General features: G+C 35.6%; 2 protein-coding genes across 2 annotated transcripts; both read left to right on the top strand.

Annotated features, from left to right (window-relative positions):
• The first annotated feature begins 11473 nt into the window (after positions 1-11473).
• LOC114275019 (U-box domain-containing protein 17) lies at positions 11474-14236 on the top strand. The gene has a single exon (XM_028216991.2). It carries the CDS (start codon positions 11967-11969, stop codon positions 14121-14123), a length of 2157 nt encoding a protein of 718 aa, XP_028072792.1. The 5' UTR covers positions 11474-11966; the 3' UTR covers positions 14124-14236.
• A 5767-nt stretch (positions 14237-20003) lies between these two features.
• LOC114275022 (transcription repressor OFP5) lies at positions 20004-21545 on the top strand. Its single transcript, XM_028216996.2, has one exon. It carries the CDS (start codon positions 20177-20179, stop codon positions 21383-21385), a length of 1209 nt encoding a protein of 402 aa, XP_028072797.2. The 5' UTR covers positions 20004-20176; the 3' UTR covers positions 21386-21545.
• Positions 21546-21874: the final 329 nt, after the last annotated feature.

Here is a 21874-nt window from a genome sequence, read left to right as displayed (position 1 = left end):
TATTGTTTATTTCGAAAACAACAATCTAAATCACTTTCGTAAGTGCTTGATGATTTAGATTGTGTGTTTTGAATAATTGAGATTTAGAATATTTTAGTATTGAACTAATCACGAATTACTTAAGATTTTCAGAAAGTACTGCCAAAAACCAAGTTATATGAATATTAAGAAGTAAATATGAATAATCCCGTTTGACAATTAGTTTTTTTTTTGGTAATTTTTTGAGCTCTTACAAAAATATATATAAAAAAATTAGAGAGAATGCGTTAATTTTTTGTTTGTTTGACTAAAATCTCGTCTTCCAAATAAGATCTCACTTTTGACTTTCTATACTTTATTGCTAGAGAATAAAAGATAAAAACTATATTGTATCAAGCTTAAAATCAAGTGCGAATAGCATCTATTATTTTAATAGACCAATTCTATTGTCAAATAATGTAGGCTTTTGGTAAAACAATCAAGGCTTTAATTAAATTTTAGTAGACTAATTCTATTGTGAAAGTAATGCAGGCTTTTACCAAACAAAAAAAATTAGAGGGTTTGGTCAAAACCTCTCGTAACAAAATTTTAATGCGTCAAGGATAATTACAAAAAAAAATTTCTTGAAAAGTTCAACACATACCATTTTTATTAAAATATTAAACTTTAAAATAATATAATTTTTGATGTAGATGTCGGTTTTTAACAAAATTAATATTTTTAGAATTCTCTCACTAAGATTTATTAAATAAGATCCTTGTTGATTATGAAATTCTTAAAAAAAAAAGAAATTATTATTGTCAAAATTGATGTAAACAGTAACAATAACATGTTACTGAATTTGACAGTAACATATTACTTCGTCTCGTAGTAACATGTTACTTTATTTGACAGTAACATGTTCCTCTGGTTTACGATAACATGTTACTTTGACAATATTGTCCAAACAGAAAATATATATATATATATATATTTTTTACTTTATCCTTACTCAATTATGTATTTTCTTCTTAGAAAGTTTATAAAGCAAAATAAATTAGTCAGTTATTTTTATCAAACAAAGGTCCAATAGAAGAGTTTTGACTAAATTTTCCTAAAAATACTTCTATTAGTAATATATTAAGCAGTAATTATTATAGATTGACTTGGTAGAAATCAAAGTTACTTTGACAATAGTCATGGCTAATTTTGGATTACTTTAGTAACACTCTAGAGAAGTACCATAATAAACAAAATTAAGTGCTTGAAGAATATTTATAATGGTTGGTTGTAGAAAGTCTTTTGAATAGGAGCTGGATCCCTTTTAGCCCAGATACGGACCGGAGGTACTGTTTGACGGGTCTTGTTTCAATGATTCAAATTATTCATTTTATTTGTGTGTATTATCTATATCAAAAAATTAGGTCGATTCAACATTTATAACTAATTCAATTTATCGTATTTCTTACTAAAAATTGGATAATTTATTTTTTTAAATATATTCATCATTCATTTTTTTGAGATAAATGTAATAAATTGAATAAATTACGATTATCAGATCAATTTTTTGTAGTACATGAAGAATTGACAAAATAAATAATTCAAATTATCGAAACAGGATCAATGATTGACCCTACAAGTCTAAATAACACCCTCTACCGCATGGGCTCCAAGTCCTTTGCATACGTTAGGAAAGAATGGGAAATGAAAGAAAATAAATAAATATAGAAACAATTTTATTACCTAAAACAATACAAGATAATCATACGAGATGTTTTTATGGTAAATATGATTTTATTAATAAAAGAAAATAAATATAGATATGCTTAAAAATAACTCGGAAAGGCACAACAAACTTCCTCCAACATAAGAAGCCTACAAGACACAACGTAGGACCTTGAAGAAAGAAACCTTCAAAATGCAAGAGCCTAGGAAACGAGCAACTAAAGAAACCTAACAACCCATGAGGTTAAGTTACATGTCCCTTTCTCACTTCGTCTACGCAAAAATGAGATTGATTTGAGAGGGGAAACTTTTTCTCCAACTATATAATTTCAAGAGATTAATTTTTATTTTTGAAAAATGCTTGGTGGCCTGAATTTGTGTGGCCCGAATGGCTCGAATGTATTAAAACGACGTCGTTTTACACTCAAAATAACGCCGTTTTACACCCAAAACGACACCGTTTTGAGAGATTCGAGTCATTCGAGGCAAGAAAATTCGAATCACCTAACATTGTTGTTTATTTTTTTAATTTATTAGTAGTCTTCATTATGGTTGGGGAAATATTGACCTTGTCGTTGCTTTGATTCTTGGCGAGAAAAGAATCTAGAACACTAAGCATGTTTTTACTTGAAGAATCAACATTGTTGGTAAATTTTATATTTGTTCCCTCGCATCCACAATCACTCTCAAATTGCTGTTCTTCCTATCGTCTTTCTTGATTGAGTCCACAACCCAATCAATCTCAAAGGCTATATTCATCTGCTCTTTTGTCCTCTAATCTTGCTTTACTAGTAGGAGGCTTATATTTCTTAATGGGCTCGCTTTCTCACATGAACAAGGACCAACATATGAGAAGTTTGGCAACTCCTAACAATATCACACATCATTTTTTTTTTGCTGTTTTACTTTGAGACCAAAAAATAATAATAAATTAATGAGGAAGAGGTACTATATAAGGATGCACATTAATTAGCACCTTATTTAAAGGATGTTTATTAATGCGGTGGTGAGACATGCACCAATTAGTGTACTAACACTAATTATGATATTATTATTGACTCCACTCATTATACAAATTATAAATACTAAAAACCTCTTAAATTATGCTACATCATTAATTAGTACACTAATTAGTGTATATAGCATAATTCTTATTAATGTCAAGCATCGACTTTAAGTTCAATACAATACAAATACAATAATGTTACAGACCCCTAAAAAATACAATCCCTATTTACATGTGATTGATCTAAGAAGGAAAGAAAAAAAAAAATATGATTAATCCATATCATTTTGAGAGTTATGAATTTCCAGCTTTGAGTCCCAAACATTTTTAAATACAAATATTCAAAACACTAGCGGTCAAGGTTGATTTTTTGGAAACTTCACTGCTGGCATTTGGAGTTACTATTACACAAAGAGATTTTCAAAATCATAGGCCATGATTCTATTTATGCACTTTTGTGCTTTGGAACCCATTGTCAACGGATAAAATTACTTTGCGATGATTATATAGCTACACGAACAAACTTGAAGGTAATATAATTTTTAGTTTCTCACACTATTTTGGAAGAGGTGAAAAAAAAAAGAAAGAAAAACGTGTTAGGGTCTTGTGTTGTCGCGTAGGACCGATTGCTTTTTAATTAGTCAACGATTGAAGTCAATCCTATGCCCCTTTAGCTTTTTTTGGGGACAAGAAAAGGAGGTTGATGAAATAGTAAGTCATCCCCCAGAAAACAAAGTTGCCCCACAAAAGGTTAAAGCATTACACTAAAAAATAACACAAAAAGGAAAAGTCTAATTTATTAGGTTATCAAAAATTGTATATGGTATACATAATTTTTTCCTTTGTGTGAGAGAATTTATCATTTTATATTTTTTTTAAATTGAATATACGAAAGTAAAAAGGGTGTGGGGGCACAACAACTACTGCTGTGCAGAATAAATGAGTCCATTTCGATAATTCGAACTGTTCACATTTTAGAATACATGAAGCAGAATATACCTACAAAAAATCAAATTAATCAGATATCGTTTACCAATTCATCCACTCACATTTGTATCTACAAAAATAAATAATAATTGTGATTTAAAGTATTAAAATAAATACAAATGTAAATAGATGAAAAAGTTAACGATATCCGATTAACTTGATTTTTTATAAGTATACATTCTAAAATATGAACAGTTCAGATTATCGAAATGAGTCCCGAAATGAGCTTATTTCACTGCATAACAGTGGCTGATGTGTAGGACAACCACCCCCACACCCAAGTAAAAATGCTATTAGAAAATTTTTGAAACGCAACATATTTTTGTTTATGTATTATCAAGGAAAAATGGATGGAACCGGTAAAATATGAAATAATTACTGCAAATTTAGCTCAGGATATGACATAAAATCAAGTGAAGGAAATGAAATTAATTTGGACAAACACTTGTTGAGTTTTATCTTTTATGTCTTACTTTTTAAATTGTTTGGTGAGATAAAAATATGAAATATAAATAAAAATCGGAACGATTATTCATAGTAAGAAGATTCTGTAGCGGCTGTACCGATTATATGTCGGTAAGCGCCCGCCCCCAAGCCAGTGTCCATCTTCATGAAATGACATTGGTAGATTGGTTGGGACCAGTCTTGTATCCCAGTGAATAATGTTCCACTAATTAGGCGAGGACAGGATTCGAACCTGCAGTCTTCAGGTCATGAGCTTGATGAGTCGACTAATTCTTTACGCCTCGTTTAGCAACAGGCTAATTGAGTAACTTTTTGACTTTTTACAAAAAGATGTGTAGAAAAGTAGAGAGAGTGATGTGACAACTTATAGTAACTTTTTGACTTTTTGACTAAAATAGCTACTCCCCAAACGAGGCCAATTGCAAACAATATTTGTATAGCTTCTAAAATGTTATAAAATATGTTTTGAAAGTGTAACAACCCTCGTCACTGTTTACCGAATAACCACTGATTACCGTTAAACTGAAACTGATTATGACTGATAAGTGAACTGAATAAACTACTGAACTGACTGACTGAAATTGAAACTGAATTGACTGAGTATGCCTGTTTTATTGTAATTCTATCTGTTTGATTATTTGATTATCTGTTCGTGTCTTCGTGTTTAAATTGCTAATTGAAGGCCTTATCGGCGGCCGAACCGGAAACCGAATAGTGTTTTATGATCATCATGATTTATGTGAAATTATAGCATATTTATCTGAAAACTGATTAGGTATGATTAAATTAGATTAAATATTGTTAAATTGCATTGTTCTACTTATTCACAATTTTGCCATCCCTAGTGGATCACTTAGGCAACATACTTGGAGGCTTGTATACTTGTAAACAAAACATTTCTTCTTCCATTTCTTGCACACAACCGACCAAGAGAGTGAGAGTGAGGGAATTGAGTTCAAGTGAGGGTCTAGCTTGGAGACTTGGAGAATTTGTAGGAGATTTTCCTAAATTGAACATCTACTCTTGTAACTGAAGACCTAGGTAAGGAAATTCAACTCCTCATTATTGTGTTTAAATTGATTCTTGCATGGTTCATGTTTAATTGAAGAGTTAAGTCAAGAATTGGTTCATTAATGTTGAATTGGAGCTCATTCCATGCATGCATGTTTGAATTGTCAAATTTTGAGTTGATTCCATGGAGAATTGTCTCATGCATGCTCATGGTCATGTTAAGTCCATGTTTTCATCTTGTTCTTGGAACAATTGGCTCCTTAGAGCATCAAATTGAAGCTTTGATATGGTTTTAATTCATGCATGTTTGCATGTTCTTCATCATGAAAATTGGTTTGAAATTGAGTTGTTTGAAACACCCTTGGGCTTTGATTCTACAAATTGAGCTTTGAATCATGTTAAAGTATGAGTTTTGATTTGTTTTCTGGAAAAATTGGCCCAAGAGGATCGAAATTTATGGTTTAAAACTTGGTTTTGAGCTTGAGGTTCAAATCTGGAATTTCCAGAATTTGGACTCACGCTCGAGCGGGGTGACTGGCGCTCGAGCGTGGAAATCGTGCTCCCAGCATTTTGTTCTGTTTTGAAGTCCGCTCGAGCAGAATAATTAACGCTCAAGCGGGACATTGTGTCTCATGCTCGAGCGGGTGTCGAGCGCCCAATCGAGCGTGATTTTTGCCTATCCAGCACTTTTGACTGTTTTGCAGAACGCTCGAGCGGGTAAGTCTACGCTCGAGCGGGAACCTTTGTCTGCACGCCCGCTCGAGCGGAGTAACCTACGCTCGAGTGTGACCCCTGTTTTCTGAAAATGTTTTGAAAGTGCATCTTTGCATCCTCATCTCATCCTAGGCATTATTAGGCCTAGTTTAAGGCATCTTAACGAGGATATAGATGTAGAACACACCGAGGCAAATTAGGGATTAAGTTATTATCTTTCCTAATTGTGTAGCTTAGTATGTGTTCAATTTGTAACTGTGTAGGGTTGGCGACTGGGGACGCGCTCTAGCCTTACTGTAGCCCAGAACTCTGTGAGTAACAACTGTGTAAAGATATGTTCAAAATGATTATATTCCGAACAATTGAACTGTACTGCTTTCTGAACTGTTACTGTTAATTGAATGAATGTATGTCCTATATTTTGAACTGTATTGTGGCATCCTTAGCAAATACTGTTTACTGTTACTGTTACAGAGATCTCTGTCGGTTCCCTTGTTGGAACCATTACTGTTACTGATTGATGGCCATCATTTACTGTTTGGTCTTTTAAGACCTACTGTTTACTGTACTATTATGCTAATGGATGTACCACATATGACTGTATCGACTGAACGACTGAAATACTGATTTAATGAACTGTTTTCATTACTGTAAGGACATTCATTCTTAACCCCTTTACGCATTGTGTTATTTACTGGGCTTTAGCTCATTGTTCATATATATATATGTAGGTGTACAGGCACCAGACCACAGCTAGAAGCGTCGGGGTAAACTCCAGTTTTGTCGAGCCAACCTATGTGCCTCAATGCGAGGTTCCGAGCCTGTCAAGCTACGGCTTAGGGGTGTTTTTTTTAATCTCCCCGTCTGTCACTGTATCTGTTTTGCATAACTGTATAGACTGTTTACTGTATTGTACTGTTTAATAGGGATTAGGTCCCTGAACTGAATGAATGTATATATGTACATATTGTTTTGTCTGACTGTATATATTTGAATGAAGTCTTTTTGCATACAGATTGTCACAGCTCATTGGACACTGTTTATTTACTGTATTGGCTTCCGCCAGCCCCTGTACTCTATCTTACTGTACTACTGTTAAGCAGGCCTTTGGTAATCTCATATTACTGGTCGGTTACGGTGCTAAACCCATAGGGGCGGGTTTGGGTCGTGACAGAAAGATACATATTTTTTGTGATAAGTGAGAACATCTCTCAAGCAGGATTCTTTGAGCAAACCCCAAAAATATAAATTTGAAAATCAAACGACATTCCCTAATCGTACAATTCGCATAAACGAGAAGAGTCAACTATAGTCAAATCCGAGTTGGATACGTGGAGAATATACTTGTAACAATCCTGACCTATGATTAGCTGATAAACAATGATTAATTATGCCTAATGGGCAATTAAGATGGAATTCTGAATTAATTGCATGTGTGTTGCATTATTTGTATTTTTATCTGTTTATTGTAGGAATATTTGTTTGAGATTCTGTTATATTTTGTGAATTGAAGACCTTAAGGCATCCGATCATGAAATTGACTTGGTATATGTGTTATGTGGAATTTTTAGAATTTTATGGTAGGTTTAATTAAAATTCGATTCAGAACAATTAAATTAGAATAAATAATGCCCATTTGATTAGCTTAAGCCAAGTTTAATTAAACTAAACTAAGTGGGCCTGTATAAGGCCAAAATAGCCTTTATAAGCCTTTTTTTTTTTTTTTTTATCATCTTTATACTCACCAAACATGGGAGAGAGAGACCCAGGAGAATTTGAGTTCAACGCTTGACTCTTGTAAAGATTTGGGGGATTTGACTTGGAAACTCACACAATTAGCCAACTAGAGTTCAATTAAGCATCTAAGGTGAGCATTCAAGCCTCTAGTCTTGTAATTTAATTGGTTAGTGTTTGCATTCGAAGAAATTAGGCCATGAGATGCATGTATTGAATTAAGGAAATAGTAAAGAAGAGCATCCCATGCATGCATGTGCATTTCATAGAGTTTTGGAGTTGTTTACAAAGATTTCCTCTCATGCATGTAGTAATTCTAGCATGCTTTTAAGAATTCACGATATTTCTCACCTTTAGACCTCATTTGATTATGTTTTGAAAGCTTTGAACCCAAGTTAACACATGCATGGTATGTATACACATAATTCAAGTTAAATTTGAAGAATCCACTTGCTTTTGAGCCTTGGTTTTAAGTAATGATTCTTTTTTCATGATGTTTTGCAAGTTTACAAGTGATTTCTTCAGTTTTTGTCCCAAAGGAACATGTTTTACAACTTTGAATTCGAGTTTTGAACTTGGGAGTGCAATCTGGAAATTCTAGAATTTTGCTCTTTGCTCAAGTGACAAAACCTGCGCTTGAGCGACCACTCTTTCTTCGATACTCCCGCTCGAGCGACAAATAGTTGGCTCGAGCATAAAATTCATGCTCCCAGAACTTTACCATTTTTGCAAACCCCTGGAGAGACAAGAGTTGCGCTCGAGTGAAGACCTTAGTCTCACGCTTGAGTGACCGTCGAGCTTGCGTCGCGCGAAAAAAATCAAGCAATCAATACTTTTGCATAGTTTACAGCCCGCTCGAGCGAAGAAAATCAAGCAATCAATACTTTTGCATAGTTTACAGCCTGCTCGTGCGAAGGAAGTTGCACTTGAGTGACTACTCACATGTTTAGACGTCCGCTCGAGCGAAGAAAGTTGCGCTCGAGCGAGACCTCTATTTCCAGCATATTAGACGTGTGTTCAAGTGCATTTTAGCATCCTTATTGCATCCTAGGCACTCCTAAGCCAATATTAAGACATAATAATGAGGATAAGACCTATAAATATACTAAAAACGAAACGTAATGAGTTATGTATATTCCGAGCGTATATTTCAATGTGTATCTGCTATGCGTTTGTGTAAGTCATGCGTCATAGACTATCTGAATCGCTAGCTTTCTCTATTTTGCTATCCGAGCCATCTGTTAGTAATAAATCTGTAAAGTTATGTTTAACTTTAATTATTTTCTGATGATATGGAATGATCAGTTTTCTGAAATGCTATATTTTGTGTGAATGAATGATTGTCCAAGTTTCTGAAATGCATTCGTGGCATCTTTAGCATCATATGATATACATCTCTTTATGGGTCATTAAAATGCCTTTATGGCTGTCTCTTTATAGGTCATTGGAAACGTCTCTGTGCACATGAGTCATTAGAATGCCTTATGGCTGTCCCTTTATGGGTCATCGGAATGCCTTTATGGTAGTCCTTTCATGGGTCGTCGGATTTGTTAACGCTAATGGATGTACCACGTACTATCAAGTGAAATGTATGAACTGTGAAGACGAATATGATTATATATACGAATCTGTTTCTGCTTTGACATTTGATTATGTAGAAGACTCTGTTTCTGTATGGACATCATTTAGTAAAACCTTTATTTTGTTATTATTCACTAGGCTTTCGTTTACTATTTATATTATGTATGTAGGGGAGTAGGCGGGTGACCAAGTCTAAGCTGTTGCCTGGAGTCTTTGTTTTGTCAACCAACTGTTGTTCCTCCCGAGAAGGTTCCATTTTGTGATCAAGACAAGTTTATGTGGCACATGTTTGAGACTTTGTTGTCCTTTGAAGCTATGAACAAGTTTCTTTTTCCTATTGCATATGTATTGGGCTAGTCCCCTTATGACTTTATTTGTGTATATAGGTGACGTCAGGCTACCATATCTATGACGTCATAGGTGCATATATATATGATTTTTGTTTTGAAAATTTCTGTCTCATATATGTTAACACAGCTCTGTGGAATATGTATGTTTTATCTGTTGCTTCCGCAACCCCTTATTGTATGTTATTCTCTTCGGAGGCCTTAGGTAATCCAAGGATTACTAGCTGATTACGACACTAAACCTATAAGAACGAGTTTGGGTCGTGATAATACCTACTTATCAACTAGGCTACCCCTGAAGAATTAAACCTTACTATTTTTACATTTGAGAGTTGAGACATAAGTTGATGAATCTCAAACTTCTAAACCATGATAACACTTCGTTTGGCATATAGGGTTTCGATTAAAATAGTCATAAAAAGACAAAATAGGTTTTTTAGCTCAATAAGATAAAACATCACATCCAAATTATAATCATTTCATTTTTTTTCTCACAAAATTAAAAAAACTAAAAAGTCTATCTCAAATAAAACTTTTTTTACCTCAAACTAAAATAATTAAAAAGTGAAAAAACTAAAAAAATCAATCCAAATTCCAAATGAAGGCTTAACTATAAGCCTACAAAGCCTAAAGCCACCACTGTTGTACCAAAATTTTGTTCACGGAAGTTTGTGATGTGTACTACAATATATTATTGTTACATCACATTAGTGTAGCTATTATTGTAGTGGGAAATTTTACTCTAGACAGTCCTTGAAAATGATATATTACATGCATTTGTAGTTATGCTATTTTTTATAGTTATGATTAATTTTTTTTTTAATTATGACATTATTTTAGCTATGATTCAGGAGCTAATTGGTTATGTCTCATGTTGTATTTAATTATGATATTTTTTTAATTATAATTCAGAAAGTATGAAATTATATTATTTTTTCTTTAGTTATAAATTGTATATGGTGCACAGTGTGTACCATAATGTTTTCCCTAACTCTATGTTTGGTTGGAAAGTTTGAGAAAAGATTTGAAAATGAGAAAAATGAAGTTGTGTGAAACTAAGTGAAATATATAAGCATATTTTATTCTACTCTTTTTATTTTTCTTTTCAAATCTCTTATCAAATTCTTAACCAAACACAACGTAAGAAAAATATATATCTTTTTTTTTTAATTTCTAAATCACTCAATTCAAACGAACTGTAAAAGTAAACAAAATTGTAATTGTAGTTATAAATATAACACAAATGATTTGTAACACGAAATTTCTTTGCCCCGAATGGCTTGAATGCCCTAAACGACGTCGTTTTGAATTTTATTTATTTTTTTTCCCTTTCTTTCCCTTCCCTCTCTATTTTCTCTCTGAAACAGACTGAAGAAGGAGAAAAGCATAGGAGGAAGAAGAGAGAAGGAGAAAAGCATAGAGGGGAAATAGAGAGAGAGAGAAAGAGAGAGAGATCTATACACAGATCTATATGTGTATACACAGATCTGTGTATACACACACAACGGAGGGTTGCAGCGGCGTTGGTAGGTGAAGGGTTTGCGACGGTGATGGCGGTGCCGGTGGATGGAGGGAGAGCACAGATTTGTGTATACACACAGATCTATGTGTGTACACACAGAGAGGAGGATCGATGGCGGTGCCGATGGGTGAAGAGATTTGCGACAGTGATGGCGGCGTTGGTGGGTGGAGGGAGTTCCGACTCCCTCTGTTCCCCTCTTTCTTTGATCCTCCTCTCTCTTTCTTCTTTAGCCTCTCTTTTTCATAAAAAAATAAATAAATAAATAAATAAATAAATAAAGAGAAGAAGTTAAAACAATGTCATTTTAAAATTCGTAGAACTACCTAGGGAGATTGTAAATATAAATACAAATATACTTTGTATAAAAAAATAAAAAAATGAAAAAACAAAAAGTAAGAGGAGTCAATGCCTACTGTATGTGTGAAACGAATGGACAGAATAAAGATGAACCCAAACACATCACATAGAGCAATCCGTCCGTCAAAGCTAAGAAAAACAAATGTCATTTTCATGGAAGGAGTTGCCTAGAAAATTCCCAGAGATACAAATCCAATAACCAGAAAAACAGCTCCTCCTCCTCCTCCTATTGAAACTTCAGTCAATCCTCTCTCTCTCTCTCTCTCTCTCTCTCTCTCTTCCTTCGTCTTCATTATCACGCGGATTCATTGTTACAGTCATTCATTTTCCATTCCTTATATTTACTTTCTGACCTTCCAAACACTCTACACTAAATTCCAATACCATTTCACAACCTCTGTTGCAGACACAAACATCAATTTATATAGAGACAAGTTGCAGAGATCATATATATATATAGAGAGAGAGAGAAGAGTTGTTGCAGAGATCTGTTGAGAAGGAGCGATATATATAGAAACATATATATATTTGTAGAGAGAGATTGAGAAGAGTTTTGGTGATGGCGTCGGCGGCGATATTTTCGTCGGTGAGGAGGAGATCGCCATCGCTAGAAGCGTTCTTAGCGCCGGTGGATCTGACGGACGTGGCGCTTGTGGAAACCCTAGAGGCGGTGTCGGCGGAGCTGATTGCTTCGTTCTCGGGGAGAGCGCTGCCGTTTCAGCGCAAGAATTTGCGGTCGTTGATTCGGAAGGTGGAGGTCTTCGTCCTTCTGTTTGAGTATCTTCGCGATTCGAGTTCGAGTTCGAGTTTGAATCTGTCTTCGACGGCGATTCTCTGCTTCAAGGAGGTGTACCTGTTGTTGCTTCGTTCGAAGATGCTTCTCGATTACTGCTTCCATTCTTGTAAGTTGTGGCTTTTGCTTCAAAACCATTCCATTTCGGGCCATTTTCATGATCTCAATCAAGAAATTTGCACTCTCTTAGATGTTTTCCCATTGAATGAGTTGAATTTGAGTGATGATATTAGGGAACAAGTTGAATTATTGCATAAACAAGCGAAACGTTCGAAATTGTTGATTGATAAACATGACGAGGCCTTGAGACTCAAATTATTTTCATTTCTTGATGAATTTGAGAACGGGAGAGTTCCTTGTCCCGTGGAATTGCACTCTTTTTTCGTTGAAAGGTTAGGAATTCAAGGGGCAAAAAGTTTTAGGGTGGAAATTGAGTTTTTGGAAGAACAAATTGTGAATCATGATGGTGATTTGGAGCCATCCGTATCCGTGATTAATGGGTTTGTAGCGCTGACTCGGTATTGTAGGTTCTTGTTATTTGGGTTTGAGGAGGATGAAGTGGAATTGAAGAGTGGGAAACAGAATAAGCTGAAGAAAGGGTTGATTAATAGAAAAAATTCAGAGATATTTGTCAAGATTCCGAAGGACTTTTGTTGCCCAATAACATTGGATTTGATGAAAGAACCGGTGATAATTTCAACAGGACAGACTTATGATCAAGCTTCCATATCAAGGTGGCTTGAGGATGGGCATTATACTTGCCCAAAAACCGGACAAATGCTTATTCACACCCGGCTTGTTCCTAATTGTGCTCTTAGAAACTTGATTATGCAGTGGTGCACTGCTCATGGATTACATTATGACCCACCGGAGAATGCAGATTCTTCTGCTGAAACTTTTGCATCGGCTTCAGCAAGCAAGGCTGCGACCGAAGCTAACAAGGCCACATCAACTCTTCTTATTCAACAGTTAGCAAACGGGTCACAGATAGCAAAAACCATTGCTGCCCGTGAGATACGTTTGCTAGCAAAAACTGGGAGAGAAAACCGGGCTTACATTGCAGAAGCTGGCGCAATCCCTCATTTGAAAGAACTGCTTTCCTCTTTGAATGCTGTTGCACAAGAGAATTCTGTCACCGCAATGCTCAACTTATCAATATATGACAAGAACAAGAGCCGAATAATGGGTGAAGAAGAGTGTTTAGGATCAATTGTTCGAGTTTTGAGATTTGGACACACAACTGAGGCAAGGGAAAATGCTGCAGCAACGTTATTTAGCCTCTCTGCAGTTCACGAATACAAGAAGAGAATAGCGGATGAGGATGGGGCAGTTGAAGCCTTGGCAGGGTTGCTGATAGGAGGGACCCCAAGAGGAAAGAAAGATGCAGTAACAGCTTTGTTCAATTTATCGACCCACACAGATAATTGTACAAGGATGATAGAATCGGGGGCTGTAACCGCGCTAGTGAAAGCGTTGGGAATTGAAGGCGTTGCTGAGGAAGCAGCGGGTGCATTGGCATTGATTGTTAGGCAGCCAATTGGGGCTGAAACAGTGGGGAACGAACAATCAGCGGTGGAAGGATTAATAGGAATGATGCGGTGTGGGACTCCGAAGGGGAAAGAGAATGCTGTGGCTGCATTGCTCGAGTTGTGTCGGAGCGGTGGGGCCGCTGCAGCTGAGAGAGTGTTGAAAGCCCCCTCATTGGCTGGCTTGCTTCAGACTCTGCTCTTCACGGGGACAAAACGGGCAAGGAGAAAGGCGGCATCACTGGCTAGAGTTTTCCAGAGGTGTGAGAATGCAGTTTTGCATTTTGGTGGATTGGGAGTTGGGTATGCATTTGCTGGCAATTCAGCTGCAAATAGAGAGACAAGTTTTGCTGGTGATGTTACAGTCCCTTTGCCCATTTCAGTACCAGTTTTATAAGAGTAATAATGTCCAATCTTGTGTTATTGTTCCCATTTTTGTTGTTACATTCAAAAAATTCATTCATTTATACATATATAATATGATAGGAAAGAAGAAGAATATTATACAAATATGGTGGTTTGTATGTGGAAAGAAATGGTGATGGTTTTGAGCTGTTGATAAACTCTCATCTCATCTGTGGTTATTGTTGGACCTTTTTGACTAAAATTATGGTTTGATTAATAAGAGCAAATACAAATATTTGATCGATAGTAAACTAGTGGTTTAGTTTGTCTATGAGATTGGTGGAAATTAGAACTATTCTTGTTCATTCAAAAAATGGTGCTATGCCTCCATCAGAGTTAAAAAAGGTACACCAACCAAATATGCTTAAAAAAGATGACACTAACCAATATGCCTCAGATCATTACACCAACCACTCAAATTCCAGTGCTGAAATTACGTGTAGGTGTTCAAAAAATTTGGTAGAACTGATAAATCGATGTCAATTTGTCTAAATTGAACGGTTTGATTCGTTTTTTAAGAGGGTGGTTAAGTGTTGAATTTCAAGTAATTAGATTATTTAAAAAAAAAAAAAAAAAAAAAATTGAACTAGATAGGATGATGATGCCCTAACAAATTTTCTAGCTTAAAATCATAGAACTAAACTAGAACTGTTTTTTGGCAATATGGTTCTGATTAGTTTCTAAAGAGTTCTACGATTTGGTTAGCTTATTAAATTTTCAAAATAATAGAATCAATTAGTTCACTTCAAAATTAGATCCAGTTAGTACACTTGGTGTGGATGTTTTTTTTTTTTTTAAATATTATTATTGAAATAAAATTTATTGATGAATGATGAAATTCCACTACAAGTAGTATCTTCATGAAATTTAGAAGCAACATCTTGGTAGTTGTGATGTGATTGTATTGAAATTTATATTTTTAAATAAAATATATATTTAAATAATATTTAATTATGAAAATATTATGGTCATATGATTTTGATGATAAATTTAATATATATTTTTTATTTTTATATCATTATTCAAAAATCTTTTATTTCTGTAACTATGGATTTGATTGGAAAGTTGTTTGACTGTTTGGTTTTTTGGTTTTTTTAGCCTGGGGCTAAAAAATCTCTTGAAAAATGCTTGGAATCTTTAAATAGAGGTGCCACTAGTGATGTGGCAGTGGGTTCCACCCACTGCCACTGTGTGTCTGTTTTTTTTTTTTTTTGCCCTTTTCCACCTCATTAGAGCCTCTAAAGTAGAGGTCTTTAGCATTACTGAAAACCTCTTTTAGGAAGGATTTTTTTGGTTTTTTTGGATTTTTTAAACTTTTTTGTGAGAGAAAAAATATAATGATTATGGGTTGAATGTGATGTTTTATTTTTTGTGATTAAAAAGTCTATTTTATTTTTTGTGACTATTTTAGTCAAAAAAACTGAAAGTTTGGCTTCCGAAACGAAGCCTAACCTATACCATTCAAATCCCCATTTCCAAAAAGCAAACAAAATCCCAACTTACCAGGGTATCAACACCAAACACAAACCTCTTTCATGACCAGACAATGCAAAAGAATATGACTCGACACATTCCCTTTACCCTATTGCAAATGCAACACCAATCCATCACACACGTATGGAGCACCTATCTATCATAATTTTCTTCCCTTTTCCTCAAGTCATTGGCTATCCAAATAGCCACCCGAGTCACTATCCAAACAAGAAAGACACATCAGATGGACTTTTGAACACTCTTTTCCAAAATAAAATAAAAGGCACAAGGTCTTGAATAGTGACCAAACCTTCTTCTTTCAGAAATGGCTTAAAACATGTGCAAGTTTCTAGGAGTGTGAACGATGTTTGTAGAGTGCAATCTCTAAACATGTTAGAGCCACATTTGAATTTGGGTCATTCATTTCAGTTAGAAAATCAGAGGATGATTAGCTAATTTTCCTCTTCCATAAATTTAAAGCAACTCATTGTAAGGGTCTTAGAACATTTCTAATAGGAGAGATATTTGGATTATTTTAGGATTTTGCTTAACCTCATTGTAAAATGGAATCTCTAACATGCTAGGCAACACAATTGGCATTTTGTCTTATCTTCTTTTGACTAGCTATATGTGAAGAGCTTTAGAGGCTAAACAAAGTAAATACTAGGGAGAGTGGTTAGACAAAATATAAAATGTAGTTGTGTATTTTACTGGACAAAATGCCTGTTATTATTGGAGTTATTCTTGGAGTATCTACAGTTATAGTGAACAACTAGCTAATATTGGTTAGCTAACACATTTTTGGTTCAATTTTTACCTCTAATGGAGGTGTTAAACTAATAAAAAATTATGGTCAGTTGTTTGTTCAGAAATTAATTGTAGTGACGGTATGTATTAACAAAGAAGAGAAAGAGAGCGAAAGAGAGAGAATAAGAGAGGAGAGGGGCCTAACTAATGCATATGAGGGAGGAGGAAGGGTTATGAAACAACTGTTTTTTTCCCCTCGATTTACTTAACACACTCTTTAGTATCTCGATTGCAACACAACTTACTTTCTAAATTAACAAGCACTTTAAATATAAAATGAGTAATCGCTTTTTATCAATTAGCACATCAACACATAATTATAATATATCCGTTGGAGATGATCTGACGACCAGCAAGTCCATTACACGTTAAGTTTTGTTCCTATATTTTCTAAAAAATTATTACGGTGCCGTTTGGTAACACTTACGTTTTTAATTTTCTGTTTATATTTACAAAAATTTTAAAAACTCAAATAAAAACTTGTTTGGTAAAATTTTTAATTTATAAATCAGTGGTCTCAGTTTATAAATTTGGCCAAAAAATGAAAACACAAAAAATGTGTTTCCATTTTGAGTTTTCAGTTTTTTTTTTTTACCACCCAACACTAGCCACCACCCGCTACCATTTTCCACCACCGTCTTCCGCCACCACCACCCACCACTCACCCCCACCACCACCACCACCACCACCACCCACCACCCACCGCCCACCACCCACCTGCCATCCACCCGCCACCACCCACCACTTGCCATTACCATCCACCGCCCGCCACCACCACCTACTTGCCACCACCACTTACCACGCACCTACCACCACCACCACCACCAGCCACACACCACCACCACTCACCTGCCACTCACCTGCCACCACCACCCACCATCCACTACCACCACCACCACCACCACCACCACCATCACCCACTACCACCACCACCACCACCATCACCCACTACCCATCCACCTGCCACCACTACCCGCCACCATCACCACCACTACCCACTCGTTACCACCCACCACCTACCACCGTCACCCACCCACCCACCCACCCACCACCACCACCACCACCATCCGCCACTTACCCGCCACCAACCACCACCACCCGCCATCCGCCACCCACTTGTCACCACCCACTTGCCACCACCCGCCACCATCCTCCACCCGCCACCACCGTCACCCACCCATCCACCATCACCACCCACTACCACCTGTCATCCGCCACCCACCTGCCACTACCATCCACCACCCGCGACCGTCACCCATCCACCCACCCATCATCACCACCCGCCACCACCTACCACCACCTACCTGCCACCACCACCCACTCGCTACCATCCACCACCCGCCACCGTCACCCATCCACTTACCGCCACCACCACCCACCTGCCACCACTACCCACCACCCATTGTCACCACTTTCCACCACCGTCTTCCGCCGCCACTTGCCACCACTCGTCATTTCTCACTCTTTTTTATATTTTAATTTTTTTTTAAACATTTTGTCAATTACCAAACGCGTTTGTAGTTTATGTTTTTCAAAAAATAAACAAAAACCAGTTTATAAAATTTTTGTAAATATAAACTGAAAACGTAAACGTTACCAAACACACCCTACATGTCCGTTTATTGTTGAATGGACACGTAATCACGTGATTTCTGATAACACCAGATAACTTCTCCTTGATTTGAGATGGGGCAATTATTTTCCTCTTCTGCATCACCAGTCCAAGCAAGTCTGAAAGTGCAAAATCCAAACCCGAGGATTGGCCCAAGCCCTTTTTCAACACAAGGCCTTTTTTTCCTAGTTTTTGATTGGTCAGGTCATGGGCTGACCTAATATACAATTAGACCAACTAGATGTTTGATTGCTCAACCCAACTTATAGGCCCAATTTCACATAAACGTCGTGGCCACCAAATCTTATGCACTTTGACTAAAGAAACTGAGTCAAATTCTCTGAGTTAGATTTTTCTTAAAGTGAGCTTGTTTGGCATATTGAATATTAGTACATTTTTTTCCTGTCTTTTTAGTTTTTTGAATCAAATTACCTTTTTACTTTTTTACATATTTTTTTCATAAAAAGTCAAAAAATATATTTATTTAGATCATCTCAAACAACCCTTGACTGGAAATTAAAAAGGAAAATCGTACCCTCAATTTTATAAAATTAAATCTTAATTAGACAAAAAATTACTCGAAAGTTGTTTTAACTTCTGGAACCTTCATACGTAATTGCAAATCAATCGCTTTTTTTTTTTTCTTCTCAAAACTATATATTCAATTAAAAAAATCATCCTCAAATACATTTAACTTTTTTCACCTTATAAAAATTTTAAAAAGCCAAAAAAATAAAAATAAAAAATAAAAAAACATAAAAAAAAAACCAAGTCCCCAACAAGGCACTTAGAAAGGCCAATCTATGCCAAGTTTTTGTTAGCCCAAGCAAGTCAGAAACTCTAAAACCCAACCTAAGAATTGGCCCAAGCCCTTTCTTTAACACAAGACCATTTTGCCCCCAAAAACACATATTCCTTCCTGCCCGGTTTTTGGTGGGCCAGGACGTGGGCTGATCTAATACAATCAGACAACCAAATGGTTGATTGCACAACCCAACTTGGAGGCCCCATTCAACATAAATGCAATGGCCCCCAAATCATATGAACTTTGACTAAAGAAACAATAATCATATGGTGGTAAAAAAAAAAGTAAAAGCAAAGCTAAAGCAAAAGAAGAAAACCCATTATTGATTTTTGTTTGGAAAAAAGGAAGATAACAAACCATAAAGTCAGTTAGCTTCTGGGACCTTCATATGAATATGTGGACCAAAGGTACCTCACCCAGAGAAAAGTGAAATTTGGAATAACATGTACATATACCATATAAAACAATTTTATTTGGAAATGTATGTTCGATACTATTTTTTTTTTTTTAAAGGGACAATATAAATGAAGTTGTGTAATGCTAATTCTTATACTAAAAAAAATTATTCAAATAAAAAACATATATTTACAAAATATAAGAAAATTGCATTCCAAAATAATACAAATTTTCACTCTCCCTAAAACCACCTCACCCACTACTTTGGTTCGTATTATCCAATTCTAAGTTTTATCTTATATACTATCACATATTCTAAAGAAATTACATGGTATTTTTAAAAATACCATGTAATTACGTGTTTATCCAATAATAAGAGGAGATTTGAACTTTTTTTTAAACAAAATAGAGACAAATTGATCACATAACTACATACCATTGAAAATACACATAAACGTGCTAGAATCACTTGATAATTTTTGCATATTCCTCTTTTTTTGAGAAAAATTGAAAATGCATTCACAATTGTAACACTCAAACCCCAAGATCACACATTCACCCCTACCAACTCCTTAGATCTTACATATAGTCTTGTTAAAGGATAATATATATATATATATATATATATATATTTCATGTTATTCCTTATAGAGGAATTGAAAGAGGTCCCCACAATTCAAGAACAGCTATTCTACAAAGAAAAGTCCACAAACAAACTAATTAGTACAAAAAAAGTGAGAAAGTGGTCACAAGATTTAAGGGCGGGCCTTGCTTTTGAAAGAAACAGGGGCACAATCACAAACCCACCACCCAACCCCAGTATGAAACCCACGTTCCCAATTAACAGCCCCTCAACTGCTTCAACCACTATTCATTTTCACTTCTTATCATCATCTTCAAATTCAAATAACTTCCCAAATTCACAAGCAAAAACAGAGAGAAAAGAGAGAGAATGATGAAGTGGGGAAGAAAGAAACCTTGTTCATCTTCCATGTCTCATGTCTTTCCTATGTCATGGCTTTCCAAGTTCAAGCCAAAGGGCACCAATTCAGACCACAAACCCATGAAACCAAACCAAAAACCCGAACCGAATTTTGTGTTTCGGAGCAATCCAAAGCCTGCAACTTGGAAAGATGGTCGATTCTATGGCGGCAGTGATGACTCTGACTGGAGGCTTTCGTTTGGGGAGGACAGGCCTAGAGGAGAGAAAAGCACAGTTGGTTTGGAATCAGTTTGGTATGAGTCAGATGAGGAGCTTCAATTTCCAGTTGGGTCGAAAATGGCAGGAAGAGAAGAGACATGGAAGTTCAATGACATGGTTCCGGATATACGAAATTTCAAGAGAGAATTGCCGCCAAGTTTAGAGATTTCACCGGAAATTGTTGCGTGTAACCGAGTAGAAAAAGAAAGAGAGTGCAGAGAACTCAAAGTACAGAGGAGGAAAGCTGTGAAAGATCAAAAATCGCGAAGAACAATTCGAAGAGTTTTGGGAGAAAAGTTGGAAGAATTAGAAGAGAATAGTACAGTCCCATTGGAGAAAGATATATTTGAACTTGAACCGATAAGGATTGTTGAAAAAACAGATTCTGATTCTGGAAAACATTTTTATGTCTCTTCTGTGAATTGCGCTTTTGAAGCTCTCAATTTGGAGGAAACTGATGGGATAGGTGAAGAAAAACAGAGATCAGAGTGGGAAAAATTGAAGGAAATGAAAATGAAAGAGCTAATTTCAAAGAGTGAGAAACAGAGGAAATCTGTTTACATAAACAGGCAAGTGCAGAGAAGAACAAAACAGAGCAGCAAAGTAAAAGTTTATTCGCCGAGAATCAAAGCTCTGGAAGATATGAAGAAAGCAAAGATGAAGATGAAGAAGAAAGCGAAAGAAGTTGAGGACAGAACTGCCTTTGACAGCTTTGCGGTGGTGAAAAGCTCGTTCGATCCTGATCAGGATTTTAGGAATTCGATGATAGAGATGATCAATGAGAGAGGGATCAGGAAAGCTGAAGAGCTTGAGGAATTGTTGGCTTGTTATCTGACATTGAATGCCGATGAATATCATGATCTCATAATTGAGGTGTTCAGGCAGGTATGGTTTGAGCTCAAATTGGAGAGTTTTAGTCCTGAATTACATAATGCAATCAACATAGTGAACTATGACTAGGAACTTTTTATCATGATTAGTTAGTAGTCATTGTAAATAATTTAGCATGGTTAGCTTGTATTATAATGCTTAACTTATATTTAAGTTGCACTTTCAATTTTCTTATGACCAAAAAAAATAACAATTATGATTCAAGTTAAAAGGATGTCTGTTGAAGCAATTTCCAGGTCCACAAATGATGGAAAGTTGAAGTAATAGAAATAGAGGTGAACAAAATGAAAGTGAAAAGAATGCATTTAGTTAAAGATTAAATTTATGACAGTTAAGCTACTTTCAAATTTTTTCTGTATTTTTGTTTGCAAGAAACTGAAAGCCAAGTTACTATGCTTGAAGAGTTAGTAGATGCCGAGATGCATAAATTAACCACAACAACAAAAAAAAATAATAAAATAAAATAAAAAAAAAAATCAAGAATTAATATAATAAAAAAAAAGGAAAAAGAAAAAGAAGTAGAAGCGCACAAAATGTAACAATGTTTTATGTTCTTCA

The sequence above is a fragment of the Camellia sinensis genome, chromosome 9 (assembly GCF_055761805.1).
Source record: "Camellia sinensis isolate YWXY chromosome 9, ASM5576180v1, whole genome shotgun sequence".
Taxonomy (NCBI): domain Eukaryota; kingdom Viridiplantae; phylum Streptophyta; class Magnoliopsida; order Ericales; family Theaceae; genus Camellia; species Camellia sinensis.
The sequence above is the reverse complement of the archived record's forward strand: the minus strand, read 5'-3'. Positions and strand labels throughout refer to the sequence as shown.